This window comes from Trachemys scripta, chromosome 7, assembly GCF_013100865.1.
Source record: "Trachemys scripta elegans isolate TJP31775 chromosome 7, CAS_Tse_1.0, whole genome shotgun sequence".
Taxonomy (NCBI): Eukaryota; Metazoa; Chordata; order Testudines; family Emydidae; genus Trachemys; species Trachemys scripta.
In genome coordinates, this window is record NC_048304.1 from 45,224,329 (window position 1) to 45,237,930 (window position 13,602).

Consider the following 13,602-nt stretch of genomic DNA (forward strand, 5'->3'; position numbering starts at 1 on the left):
ACAGTGTAGATTTCATAACATTCATTTAATCCCTGGGTTACCGTCACTGCACCTAGGGCTTTTGCAGGGTGAATTATGGGGCCGATCTGGTACTTGTCAAGTGGGGGTGCACCAGGCCCTACACAGGAAGGAGCGTGTTAGCACGAGGCAGGGTGCGATAGCTAGAGAACTTCCACTTGAACCACAAGCAAATTGTTTTAAAAATATTTTATTCTTTAGAAAATACAGTGTTGAATACAGTGTGTTCTGCTTTTCCTCGCCCCAAGCTCAAACCCAGACCGCGGCCCAGCCTGCTCCCCCTCTCCCGCACAGGCTGTGTCTGCCACGCAGCTATCGCTGGTTCAGCTGCGCAGCGGCAGCGCTTGTGCACATAAGGCAAAGGCCACTTCCAGCACATGACCTGGCAATTTTATCACCATGACATAGTGGTAAAATCTCCAGAAGCTGCCAGAGTCTTGCCTAGGGCTGCCCCTGCTGCAGTTGTAGAGGCCGATAGCACCAGTAGGGAATTTCCCCCCTAAAAGTCCTTAGTGTAGACAAGCTCACAGTACTACTGATGTGTGCCTTTTGGAGTTTGGGTAGGCACTGGAGGACTTGAGGGCTGCTGGGAGCCCCGAGAAATCCCCCATCCTCCTACGGAGGCGGCTCATGTCCAACCACCCTTAACCATGCAGTCGGCAGCTGAGATAGGCCCCAGATCAAAATCAATTCCATTTGGTGCTGGTTGTACCAAGAATTTCCTTGGCTTTCACCATTCGGCAACATTTGGATGGCCTATGCGACTCCCAGGACAGACTGGAGACCAGGTCTTTGTAGATTTGGTGTCCACAGGACAGAAGCCGGCCCGATAGTGTCCTAGCAGGAGGAATGGGCACCTTAGCCCATTGCTCCCACACACTCCAGCTCTGAGTAGGCCTGGCTAACCCCAAGAATGTTCAGGCTGGTGTAGAAGGGGACTCAGAGGGGCTACAGAGCTGCCCCATGGTAGGGACTGATGGAACTATTCAGAGGGCAGAGTTCATGCAACGAGCTCTGTGGTCGCATTCTCTCCCCCAACCTTCTCTTTAGGGAAGGACCAGAGAATGTGACTCCCAGGCTGCTGTAACATCTACACAGTAGCCCAGGGAACTCAGGACAGGTCCATCAATGTGCCCTCCCTAAAAAAAGCAACTTGAGGGCAGAGTGGGGATAGGTGGTCCTTCCTCCAACTCACCAAAGGAAATGGGGGTGAGGGAGAGAACTACTGCAGACAGCCCCATTGGGGAAGTGGCAGATGATCTTCAGGCTACATGCCTCCTTTAAGTTCCTCAATGAGCCTCCGAAGATCCCAGCCACTCTCCATGCCCAAGGCCTGCCAGACATCATTCCCAAACATCTGGTGGTCAGAGTCACCAACTCCACCCCAGGCACAAATTTAGGGTGGGGAGAAAAGTGGCTACATGACTACCCCTTCATCCCACATGATTCCAGCTACTCCAGGACCAGAATTTGCCTTAAGCATGGGGTTACTTTATGGAATAAGTGGGGCGAGGAGGGGAAAGTACTAATGCCGGTTATGGATTTTCTCTTCCTTTACTGAAGTTCTGATAGGTCCTATAGCTACATTTGATTGTGTATTAGGAGACTATCAACTGGACCTTCGCCATTAATATACATCAATAGAGCACAACAGTGGGATCAAAACTAACTGACGAGCCCAAATAACATATGGTCTAGAGACAGTGGGTGACCTAGTTTACATTGTAGACTTTTCTAAACTGGATTAACTTTTTTCTAAATGGGGGAGAGACTTCGGAGATGGAAGTCAGCGAATAGGACAACAGCTACCACCTCCCCAGATATACTTAATGCCTACAAGATGACCAGGTCTCCATGTCTTTTCCTGGGATCAAGGGTGGCCAGCAGCATGTAATCAAACACTTTCCATGAACCCTCCATGCCCAGATGAGGATGCAGAAATAATTCCTCGCCCAGGGAAAGAGACTAGAACTCTCCTAACACAACTGTTCCAGCACTTGCTGTCCTGGCCTATTATACGCTCCTGAAAAGTGGACTGTGCACACATTCCTGATGGAATGGGATAACATGAGGCACCAGCATGACAAATTAACCCTCTGCCTCGACAAAACTAATACAGATCACTTATTCACTGGATCTCACCGTGGCAGAGGGATGCCCCGGCAGGTGTTAGTGTCCCACAGCACAATATAAAACATAGGTGGAATAGGTCCTTGCATGCATAGGATACCCACCCCGTATGTGGACCCTTTCACATAACTTTCCCACAGGTACAGTGCTAAGGTACAGATGGTCAGACAGTTCAGCAACATCCAGAAATGTCAGCAATGGCTGTGCAATTAGAATAGGAGCCACAGAAGATGCAATTACATCACTCCACGAAGAAAGCAAGTGTCCAAGTCTGTAAAGCCATTGACATCTAGAGAGTGGGGAGGAAGGGATACTTTCCCCCCTCACTCCCCCACATGGCTGGATATTTCATGGTTTGGTCACAAGAGAATCCCGCTGACCAGTTCCCATTACTATTGGCAGGAAACGCAAGAGTTCTACTGAAAAGCCAGGGTGATGAAAACCCAGCTCAGACTGGGACCTGTTGGATAGTCTGTGCTAGGGAAGGTAAGCAAGGCCTCTAAGCTACAGTCCCTGGCAATGATTACCTATGTCTCCTGCCAGGTCAAGACTTACCCCTAACCTGCTGACGGGCATCAGGAAGTCGGCTGCCCCAGCACTGCCATGATCAGTTCCAGGCAGTAAGGCCAACAGCCAAATTCTTGGGGGCTAAAGGACTGCTGAAAACCTCACAACAAGGAGACAGATGGGCTGAGCCGGGGGCTGGTAAAATCCCTTCCTCACCACCTCCCTGTCTTGCACTGTAGACCAGGTCACCACCATTTCCTGCCTGGAAGGGACGAGTTGACCTCAATCCAGACTCTTTCTGCTCAGGGATTGGGACGATCCCTGATGCAGAAAATCAACCTGGCTGACACCTCCTTCAAAGTTTCCATGGCAGCCAAGAGAACAAAACAAACAATGGCTTCGAGTCTAATGGAACACCACACAGTTCTACTGAATAGAGAAGGCTGAGTGCCCTCGGATGTGGTACAAGTCAGAGGCTGCCCAGGAGCTGGAATGTCGTGTGCATTAAATACTGTGACCCACTGGAACAAACATCTACTAGGTGGATTTTCAAAAGCCACAACTTTCCCCCTTTCGCAGCAGCGGTCCTGATGCTCTAATGCATGTGGGCCTGGACAACACATGTTCCTTCCTCCTTCCCTATCACCACCACAGCTCACCTCACCTTTCCTTGTGGGCCACAGCTCTCACCTCTGTCCCTGGGAAACATTCTTACATAGACACCTCTTTGCCCAACCTGGTTTAAGTGGATCTACAACAGTCTTTTTCAGGCACCAAGCATTCCTGGTCAGGGTGAACGGACAGCCCTGTTAACCAGAGTGCAGAATGCAACAGATAAACCTGCTGATGTTAATGTTCTCCCAAACCAGCAAAGCCGCACCCTTAATGATCAATGTGACCGTGTATTGTAGCCCACAGCTAGAAGTGGCTATCCCCACTGCCCTGGTAGATGAGTGCAGCGCTGGAATGAAGGATGGGGATGCAACTGCAGGGCATACTGAAGGGTTAAACAATCGTGTGAGGATGAATGATGTTATAGGTTGACTGGGATGCACAACGCACACCTGGTTGGCTGTGGGTTGCTACCCTATGTTCAGAAGTCCCTGTGGCTTTGGATGGTGGATTCAGGACTGAATGTGTGTCAGAGGTTCAGGTGTGGATCTTGGTGAGTCAGGGCAGGATAGTAATGCATCCGTAGGGCTGGGAGTGAGTGTCACGAGATGCGTTCCTGCACCAGTGCAATATGGTGAGGCAACCCAGAGCCAGGTACTGGAGATCATGGGTCCAGTGGATCTGCCTGCGTTCAGATCCACTGGACCCATGATCTAGGGAGGTGGCTGGAGCTGAGAGAGGATCAAATCCCAGGCAAAGAAGAGCTGCCAGCAGGAGTTGATGGCTCAGGGCTAACCTCCCTTGTCCTCTCAACTCAGCTGTCATGAAGCAAACCTGAGACAAAGGGAAAACAGCACCTGGTTTAACTGCCTGCCAGAGAATTTCACACATCACAGGTAGGATACAGCTTGAAATTCCTTTAGTAGATCAGAATCCAGTGCCACAGACCTAGGGCTTCTCCTGGGCTGCTCTGTAAGCCAGAGAAGCCAATGGGTGGAAATGGAGGTGACTAGAGGAGCCTTCACACCTGGATACACAAATCCGAGCCAAACCATGGACTGTGAAATACACAGAAGAGCTCTCCAAAAGCCACTGCCTTTCCGCCCAGAGGTGAGGAACTGCCTGGCTTTCACTCACCTAGGCAGCATGCCCTTGCTCTTGGGGAGGTGGGGTGGGGAGAGGTCACTGATCACAGACCACTTGCCCGTTGAGTGCCAAGCCTGCCAGCCTCAGGGTCAAGTTACCCTGCTGTGGTTGGGAATGCCAGGGCAGCGTTCCTGCCCCATGCTCCCCAGATCCCACATGCCAGCAGAGCTGCTGGCCCCCTTCCTTGCGGAGGCAGCCGTCTGGCATGTATGTACCAGGGCACTGGCTAGCTGAGGAGACCGTTCCATAGAGGGGAGTTGTCAAGATTTAGGGACTTGGACACAGATAGCGGAGGTCTGTAGCAACACATTCAAGGGGAGGGGGAAAGTCTTTGGCTTTCACCATCAGATCAACCCCAACCAGGATTTCATTCCAAGGCCACTGCATAACACGGCTTATTGGTAAGTGAGCCCTTCAGTCAGTGCAGGCACCAGGTAAACCAGGTCACAAGGCAGGTGAAGTCGCAAGAGCATCAGTTTAAATCTCATTTCAGACTAGAACAACCATTCTGCTCAGGAATTACACAACAAAAGAGCGAGGGGGAAGAGAAAATAAAAACACGCACAGATCCCTCCCCTGCCCCAGATTCTTTGACACTTCCCCCCCCCCCCCCCCCCGCCAAATGAAGCCAGGTGTTGATGATTTTACTAAAGAAGAGAGGGAGGGAAAGCCTCTCCGGGCTCAGCGGGCAGGCTCGGAAGTGGAGACGTGGATCCTGTGGAAACGGCCCTTCTGGGCGCCATCGGAAGTTCACAGGCCTATTCCTGACCCGGCTTCCTGCCCTTTGGGATCTAACTGTCCTCGCCGTTCTCCCCCGGCCCTTTGATCAGTCGCTTCTGTCCCCGTTTCCCCACGGGGCCCTTGGGCTTGGCGAACGCCTGCTTGAAGGCGTGCTGCTTGGGGTGGACCTCGTCATACAGGAACTCTGCAGTCAGCTCGGCTCCATCGTCAATCTCGATCTGGCACACAAACGGCACAGGAGGGGGGTTAACTCCACAATGCTGGTTCCTGATGCCCTCGAGCCACTGTGGGGAGAGAACGGGGGCCTTCTCTCCCCCAGCTCTGAGACAAGAGCCCCTCAACGCTGCCCTCTGTGCCTCAATGACCCCTGGAGAAAATCAACTCCCTCCTTTCCGCCCACAGCGTCCTCTCCACTCTCACATCCGGCTGGGCTCAGGGAGCCGAGACTTCCTGTTCTTCAGAGCCATATGGCTTCCTGGGGCGTCACTGGCACAATCACCATGCTCCAGGCAGCCCTTGGCGGGAAGCAATTACCTTAGCCCCATGCCACCAGCCAGCCCCATGCCACCAGCCAGCCTCTCCACCAGATATTCAAAATGCTTGCTCTGCAGCCGCCCTTGGGATCATGGCAACTGATGTGACAGACAACATCCCTAACACTCACACATCAGTGCAGGTAAACGCTAGTTCAGATTTGCACCCACTGTGAGGGGACGGAAAGGGCACCAGAGCCTCGCAGTGAAAGGCCGTGAAAAGCAGAAGGAAGGACGAGGCAGCTGACAGCCTCACTTGGCTGAGCTGGTGCCTGACCCTGTTTGAGGCGAGATTTCAGGCCAGACAGAAAACCCATCTCAGGCCCAAAAATAAGCCCAACCTCCATTGATTTGATGCTGGTTTTTAAATCAGACATTTGAGATGGGAAGAGACTTATGAGGTCCTCTAATCCAGCGTTTCTCAACAACTGGTCCGTGGACCAGCGTCGGTCCCTGACATCTCCCTGACGCAGCAAGCTAGTCTCCGGGATCAAAAAGGCTGAGAAGCACTGCCCTAGTCTACCCCTGAGGAAACAGTCCTGCATTGGCCCCTATAGTATGTTCTCCTATATGCTCCCCAGGCCACTCTGAAATGACTCAAGGGATGGGGCTTTCGCTACTTCTCTTAGACATCAGTAGGATAGTGCCCTTGGATGTTCACCTTAAATGTTCCCTTGCTCAGCTCTCAGGTGGGTTCCTTTTGGAACACCCAACAATTCCACTCCCTCCTCTTTGTTTACACCCTCCAGAGACTGGCAGAAAGGTGTGTATCTGCTCTCTCTGTTGTCCAGTTGGGGGGCATGACCTGCTGGCCAAGTGTTAGGAGACAAGGCAGGAAACACGGATTTACCTTCTTTATAATCTCCAGGGAGAACTCCTGCTCCACAGTGTCGAGCAGCCGGCTCTTGCAGCTGGAGTACAGCATACGCTCCTTAATGCCGCACTTGTACCCAGGCATGGAATAGATGAACACTGCAAGAGAGAGCAAGACTGTCAACATAACCCTAGCCTTAAAAGTTGAGGAACATCTGCAAACTGAGATCCAGCAGCGAGAATCCAGTCCTAGATCCTGCCCAGCTCGGCCCTGCATGCCCACAAGAGTGCCACACATGTAGTCCCGTGCCAAGCTCGCTACCATAGACAGGACTGAAACAGCAAAACCACCATGGAGAGGAAACCAAAAATAAATAAAATAAAATAAAATAAAAAAAAATAAAAAAAAACAAGAGAAAAAGCCTCCTGCAGCCGAACAGCTTCCTCCTCCTAGGACTAAACATTCTGGTGCCTGCAACCGGACTGCCCCAGATACATCCTTGGCATTGGCTTCCAGAGCACTTCTTCAGCAGTAGCGTGGGTCAGGGGCCCCGGTTTAAGGGGTCCTCTGCTGGCATCTGAGGCGCTGGTAGCAGGTGAGTGAGCAAACGCCCTTCAGCGGAATGGGAACTGGTTCAAGATCCCCAGACAGCTGAGGGTAAGAACGGCACGGCAAGAACAAAACGAATAGCCGTCTGCCTGCCAGGACGACAGCAGGCCAGCAAAGGCATCTGCCTACTGACTCATTCACTGGAATGGTAGCGGCCTGTGCGGAGGGGAAGGTAGGCTTGGCTCCAGCCAGAGATTACACAGGAACACTGCAGTGCACACGTGGGCAGAACGTAGAGTAACGCCACGTCTGCCTAGGGCAGGGGGGAACCCGTCTGACTCAGGTATTCTCTCTCCTAGCGGGGTACTGGTCGAGAGGGCTGAGCTTACCCACAGACTCCAGGTAGTCTCCCTCATGAGAGTGCTTGTACAGGAAGAAATGATAGCGACCGGAGTCCTGGGGGATCCTTTTGGGGAGGTCTGCTAGCTCTGTGGCATTTGTATGGACCAGGTCTATAGTCTCCCGCTCGAGATCCAGTTTCTGGTTAAAGGGGAAGGGAGAAAGAGTTCAGCATAAAACACTGAAATCAACGCTCAGAGGCTCAGCAGACTCAGGGAGAGCCCGAGGGCCGGGGCAGGAGTTGGGGGAACTGAAAAGCGCAAGAGAGACTGCCACTGCCTCCTTACCAGCTGGATGTAATTAATTTTCTTCTGCTTTAACAACTGGATGGCCTGCTGCGCATCAGGCTGCAGTGGGAAAGCCAGGCCCTGCAGAGTCTGGTGTTTACTCTCCACACTGATCTCGGTCTTCACCTGGAAACAGAGACCCCAACGTCAGATTGGACCGAGACAAAGCCAGTGAGGAGGAAGAGGAGGAGGGGGGGTGGGATAAAGGGAACAAAACCAAACACAAACTGTGCTACTCTAACCCAGCCAGAACGGGTCACTCACAGCTCACTGAGCAACAGGATCTCCCGGGAAGCCCTCACCAGGAGAGCAGCGCCTGCCAGGATGGCATGCCCACAGGGCACCGGTGCATGCAAAGCCGGCTGCAGTGCTTTCCAGGCTGATCAAAGCTGAGGGATTCCAGCAGAGGGAACACCCTTTGCCTTGCCTCATTGAGAACATTAACCCCAGGGAGAAGGGTCATGGCCTCGCTGGCATGGGAGACAAGTGCATGTTGTGTGAGAAACCAGCCCCCACGCCCCAGAGAACATAGGGGGCCAGGGCTGCAGTGAGGAGTGATCCTGAGCAGCACACGGACACCCAGTCAGCAGAAGTGCTCTAGAATCCATGCGACTGGCCAAGAGATTGTACACTCCCACCCCAGACGAACAGGCATCCATGTGCTGTGGCCCCACAAGGCTGCGCTATTGCAATATGCTGCCCCTGGGGAGGACTCTGAAGGCCACCTGGAAACCAACAGCTGGTACAACATGGAGCGGCCCACCTGCATAGTGCAGCAAACCATCCGGACATCGCACTAACTCTGCCGGACCAGGTACATCTTAGTATCTTGCCGCTTATCTCTCAGGTCCTAAATGGACTTGGGCAGAACTTGGACACTAGGCACTCACCTCTTGCGGCAACTATATTCAATGGGGACAAGGAGGTTCATTCCCACTGGTGCCCTGGGACAGAGCACTCTCCAAAGAGGGCCCTCAGCTATGGGATTCACCACTGATGGAGATCACATTGAGCCTGGGGCTTGCCACCGTTAACACAAGCAGCAAGACAGGCCACTTTCAGCACTTCTGCTCTTAAATTTAAGGGGATGACCCCGCTAAAGGTTGAGGAACTAATCTCAGAGATTGCACCAATAAGGAAGCTGCTGAGAAGCAAAGGGAGAAGGGGTAGAAGATTTCTCTTCCCCATCCTTAGGATTCACTGGAACGTTAAAGCTAAGCAAGCAACTCAGACACCACCATCACAAGCACCTTAAGACATACCATGTAATAAAGTAGGTGGGTTATTGACCTAGAAACCCCTTGTGTCCCTCATTCTCATTTGAACTTCTTCAGAATTCAGTAGCACCAGCCTGTTGCCCAGGATCTCGAGAGAGGCAGGAGAGATTCCAAGCCTGCTGCATCATTCAAACCGATACGTTTACATGGACATACAGGGGAGAGTCCTAGCAAAAAGTCACAGATGCCACAATGCCAGCAAAATTCAATAGTCTTCTAACTTCACCAAAATTCTCGGTTTTCTAATAAAATATGGCTGTCAGACAGCCAACACTAAATCAAACACCGGGCACTGGACTGCTTCGCCCCTTTAAGACTTCCCAAGGCAGGGGGATTCTTTGGTCTCAAGCAGCCCTGCTGTTCATTCTGGTGATTTATGTGGCCATGTGAAGTGAGAGGCAAGGACTACAGAGAATCTACTCTGAGTGCCGCCTAGGAGCACCATCTTCCCACAGACCTTCCAGGGCATCTTGTTCACGTGGGCTACTGTGTGTTTAGAGAAAGGTCTCGATGAGGAGTATTCTCCACAGCTAATCCCTGCCTATGCAGATGAGTGGTGAGGAAAGTTTTCACTGGGGGAAGATGCCCTCAGCTCGTCATTGCGCATGGCCGGTTATAAATAACTGGGTGCATGAGAGAGACAATCAAGCACATGGGATGCTGCAGCTGTCATTGGGGGACTTCAAATTAAACAGGAATGGGAAGTGACTACGGTATTTTTCTTGATCAAACTGTGCTTCCATTCTCTAGCATTTGGGGTTTTTTGGCCCACATTTCTCAGTCACAAAATCCCCTTGTTGCACAATGGCTTTAGCCAGTTTTGCCATGTGAGGACGTCTTCAGTAGAGCTCTGAGGAGAATCTGCTTAGGGTCTCGTGAGACGGCAACATCCTTGGTTGCCGGGTCCTCCAGTGCCATCCCAGGACTTGCTCTGCAACTCTCCAGCTTTGTTCTGAGTTTGTACAGCACCTAGCACAATGGGGTCCTGGTCCTTGACTGGGGTTCCCAGGTGCTACTGTAATAAATAATCTCTCCTCCAAACACCCACTGTGTTTTTCAAATTTTGGGGTGTTATGACAAAGCAAGATTTTGTTTGCAATTTTTAATTCTCAATATAGCCTTCCAATAAACAATCGACTGTAGCATTTGTGCACCATTAGCTCTGGATAAAATAAGTGGATAGTGCAAACCCATCCCCCAGATTCCCACCGAGAATGCCACAGGTGATGGGGAAAATCCCTCAGAGCAAGCCCTGGAAAGTGGAGGTAAACAGCAGGCACGTGAGCCCTTATGTTAAAGGCTTACAGCGGACCACCCTAACAAGGAATACTCAGCATCAACAAATCCACTCTCCAGTGCACCCAAATCCACTTCAAAGAGGCGGGGAAGCAAAAGAATCAGATTTTTTTCCATTGGAAATTTAACTTCCCTCACCAGGTAGCTTACTCTTCACATCTCTCTCAGCAGCGTGAGAGGCGCTGCTCAGAGTACAACTTCCGTGTGCAAGTGTTTAAAAAGAAGAGACAAAAATCCCACTCAGGAGAGGAGGTGAAGAATGAGAGGAGAAAGAATCCCTCAGACACAACTCAAAGCACAACACATGGCAGGCAACACAGCGTACCTCCTCAGGGCTGGGGAATTCTACCAGCGTGGGGCAGCACCAACAGCCCACTACTATCTGTCACATGGAATACAGGGAGACGGAGCCACATCAGTGACAAAGAAGGCAGAGGAGTGAATGGCTCTCTGAAAAGCCTCACACCCCCGCTTCAGCTTGGTGACTAGAGGTTGCTAAGCACTGAGAATACCGAATGTGCTCTAAAAGCCACGTGTGGAAAGGCTACCTCCCGTTGGGGCTGTTCCACTTTAGCTGGCGCTGGTTGTAAAGTGATTTCCATTGCGACACCCAGATTCAGCTGCTCGCAGCTTTCTGAAAACACCCATCTTTCAGGCTCAGGCTCTGCTTTCAGGGGAAGATATTTTACTTGAGGAAAGATGGTTCAGCCATTTTTGAGTGAGGAAAAAACACTCCTCACTTTCCCTTAAAAAAAAAATGACTTTTTAAAATAAGTGACAGTACCGCCAAAAAATGGCTTAGAGCCGACAGATGAAAAGTGCCATGGAAATAGTCACCTCTGAGTACCAGCGCACAGCCAGATCTCACAGGGACATGGGTTTGATTTGGTGGAGTTATCCACATTTGCAAATTGCATAATGAGCAGTCAGAGTGACTTTTGTGTGTGCTAATCTTTATAGTGCTGCAAACCAGCGAGATTGTTACGGATAACACTGTTAAGCACTTTTCACCCATAGTGCTTTAGACAAGGGAAGCAAGTAGCATTATCCCTTTTATACAGATGGGGAAACTAAGGCACTCAAAAGATGAAGCGACTTGCCCATGGTCACACTGGAGGTCAGGGACAGAGCAGGAACTAGAACTCAGGTTTCTCAACCACACACTGAACGTACTGCCCTGAATTACTCAGAAGTGATCAGGAACCCTTCACAAATGTTTCAGTAATAAAGTATCTGGTAAATGACACCCCCCCTTCCTGCTTTCCACCCAAAATGTGCCCCCCCCCCTTGGGAAAATGTGCACAGCAGGGCTGGAAGCAGGAGGTCTCACTTCTTCCTCCCCTACAATGATTCTCTGACCTTCACAGCCCTTATTTAGTGACACCTCAGAGAAAGACGAACAGGTGCAGAGAAGAGCTATGAGGATGATCAGGGGAATGGTGGGCGTATCCTATGAGAGGAGAGCTTGGCTCATTCAGGCTAGCAAAAAGAAGACAGAGGCGATATCACTGCTCTCTATAAATACATTGGGGGTAAATATTAGGGAGAGTGAAGAGCTATTTAAACTAAAGGATAAAGTTGGCACAAGAACTAATGGATATTAACTGGCCATCAGCAAACTCAGGCTGGAAATTAGAAAATTTCTAATCATGAAAGGGGTGAGGTTCAGCAGCCCTGGAGCTCACTTCCGGTTTGTGTCTTATGGTCCTAAAAGCTCATACTTCAGAACTTTAGCAGGAGGGGTCAGACTAACCCACTCCACCCAATGAATTCTGTTTGTTTTTTATATCTCCTTCCCCTGAAGCATCAGGGATGGTCATGGCTGGAGATGGTACACTGGGCAGGGAAAGCCAGGGCTCTGAGGTGGCACAAGGATTCTGTGTCTCAGGTGCTGGGCTGGCTGGTTCTTGTCCACATGCTCAGTGTCTAACTGATGGCCATGTGTGGGATTGGGAAGGAATTTCCCCCCAGCTCAGATTGGCAGTGACTTCGGGCGTCTTTCCCCTTTGCAGTGCATGGGGTGCAGGTCAGTTGCCGGGATTATCGGAGAATAACTCACTTCTTCATCTCCCTGCCACAGCGGGAGCCCTCCTATTTTCTACCTGTGGCATACAACAGTCTAGCGTCCCGCGGGCTGTAATACTTTTGTCTAATTTGGGTTGCCGGGTTTAGTATACGGGTAGCTGGGTGGTGTTTAATGGCCTGTGAGATGCAATAGGTCAGACTAGATGCTTTGGTGATCCTTCTGGCCTTAAACTCAATGACACCCCAAGGTTAGGAGGTAGCAAATATGACTATGAAGTGATTTGCCCAGGGGTGGCTTAGAAGCTCATTCCCTACAGAAAATAATCCAAAAGGAATTGGGAGCATGGGACTGAGTAAAGCAGGCACAAGATGAGACTCCAGCGCAAGACAGAGGCGTGTGGAGAATGCGCAAAATATCCAGAGGCCAGCCTACCATCTCAGTGCTAGAGTCCTGCAAGCAGGAGTCCTGGGAGCATGGGGAGAGGAGAAATCAGATCAGCAACTCAGAGCAAAACAGAGGGTAGCTCCCCATACATTTCTCAAACTAATGAAGGGGGTGGAGAACATTGGCTAAGGAAGAGGGGGACAAAGAACAGCACACAGAGGAGATTGTTTTAAAGGAGAGGAGGGGAATGGACACACCGGAGGAGAGAGGCCTACCATCTCACTGCTGGAGGCCAGGGAGCGAAGATCCTGGGAGCACAACAGAAAAAAAAGCACAAGGAAAACATCAGCGCCAAGCAACCCACCTCCAAAAGGGAGAGTCCATTCACACCTGCTAATGGGATTATGCATGGGTGGGGTGGGGGCTGACAAAGCTAATGCAGAGGGAAGTGGAGGATGAAGACGACTCTGGACACCTTCAGCAACTCTTTGTTGTGGCCTTCTCGGCTCTTCAGTCACCACTGACCCCTCACGCATTTTGGATGATTCTCTCTAGAGCAGTGGATCCCAAATAGCAGTCCATGGCCCAGCTGTGGTTCAGAGCACCTCCCAGTGCTCAGAGGAATTAATGAAAGCCGAGAAATAAGGAGACTGGGGAGTTAGAAGGGGAGGTGGATCCATACAAGGATCTCTCTTCTGGAAAAAATGTTTCAGGAGCAGTGATCTAGAGGTAGGGTTACCATACGTCCGGATTTTCCCAGACATGTCCGGCTTTTTGGGGCTCAAATCCCCGTCCGGGGGGAAATCCCCAAAAGCCGGACATGTCCGGGAAAATCGGGAGGGAGGGAGGGCTCGGCGGTGCTCGGCCGGGGCCTCTGGGGCTG

At 51.1% G+C, this 13,602-nt stretch overlaps 1 protein-coding gene across 2 annotated transcripts in view; it reads right to left on the reverse strand.

Annotated features, from left to right (window-relative positions):
- Window positions 1-192: 192 nt before the first annotated feature.
- Window positions 193-13,602, reverse strand: part of TWF2 (twinfilin actin binding protein 2) — a 73,703-nt gene continuing 60,293 nt past the window's right edge. For both annotated transcript variants that reach the window (XM_034777455.1, XM_034777454.1), the window contains 4 exons: window positions 7,737-7,862; window positions 7,440-7,590; window positions 6,538-6,659; window positions 193-5,372 (listed from right to left, as the gene is read on the reverse strand). In XM_034777455.1, coding sequence (XP_034633346.1) covers window positions 5,205-5,372; window positions 6,538-6,659; window positions 7,440-7,590; window positions 7,737-7,862 — 567 coding nt within the window. In that variant the 3' untranslated portion in view covers window positions 193-5,204. The remainder of the gene's footprint in view (window positions 5,373-6,537; window positions 6,660-7,439; window positions 7,591-7,736; window positions 7,863-13,602) is intronic.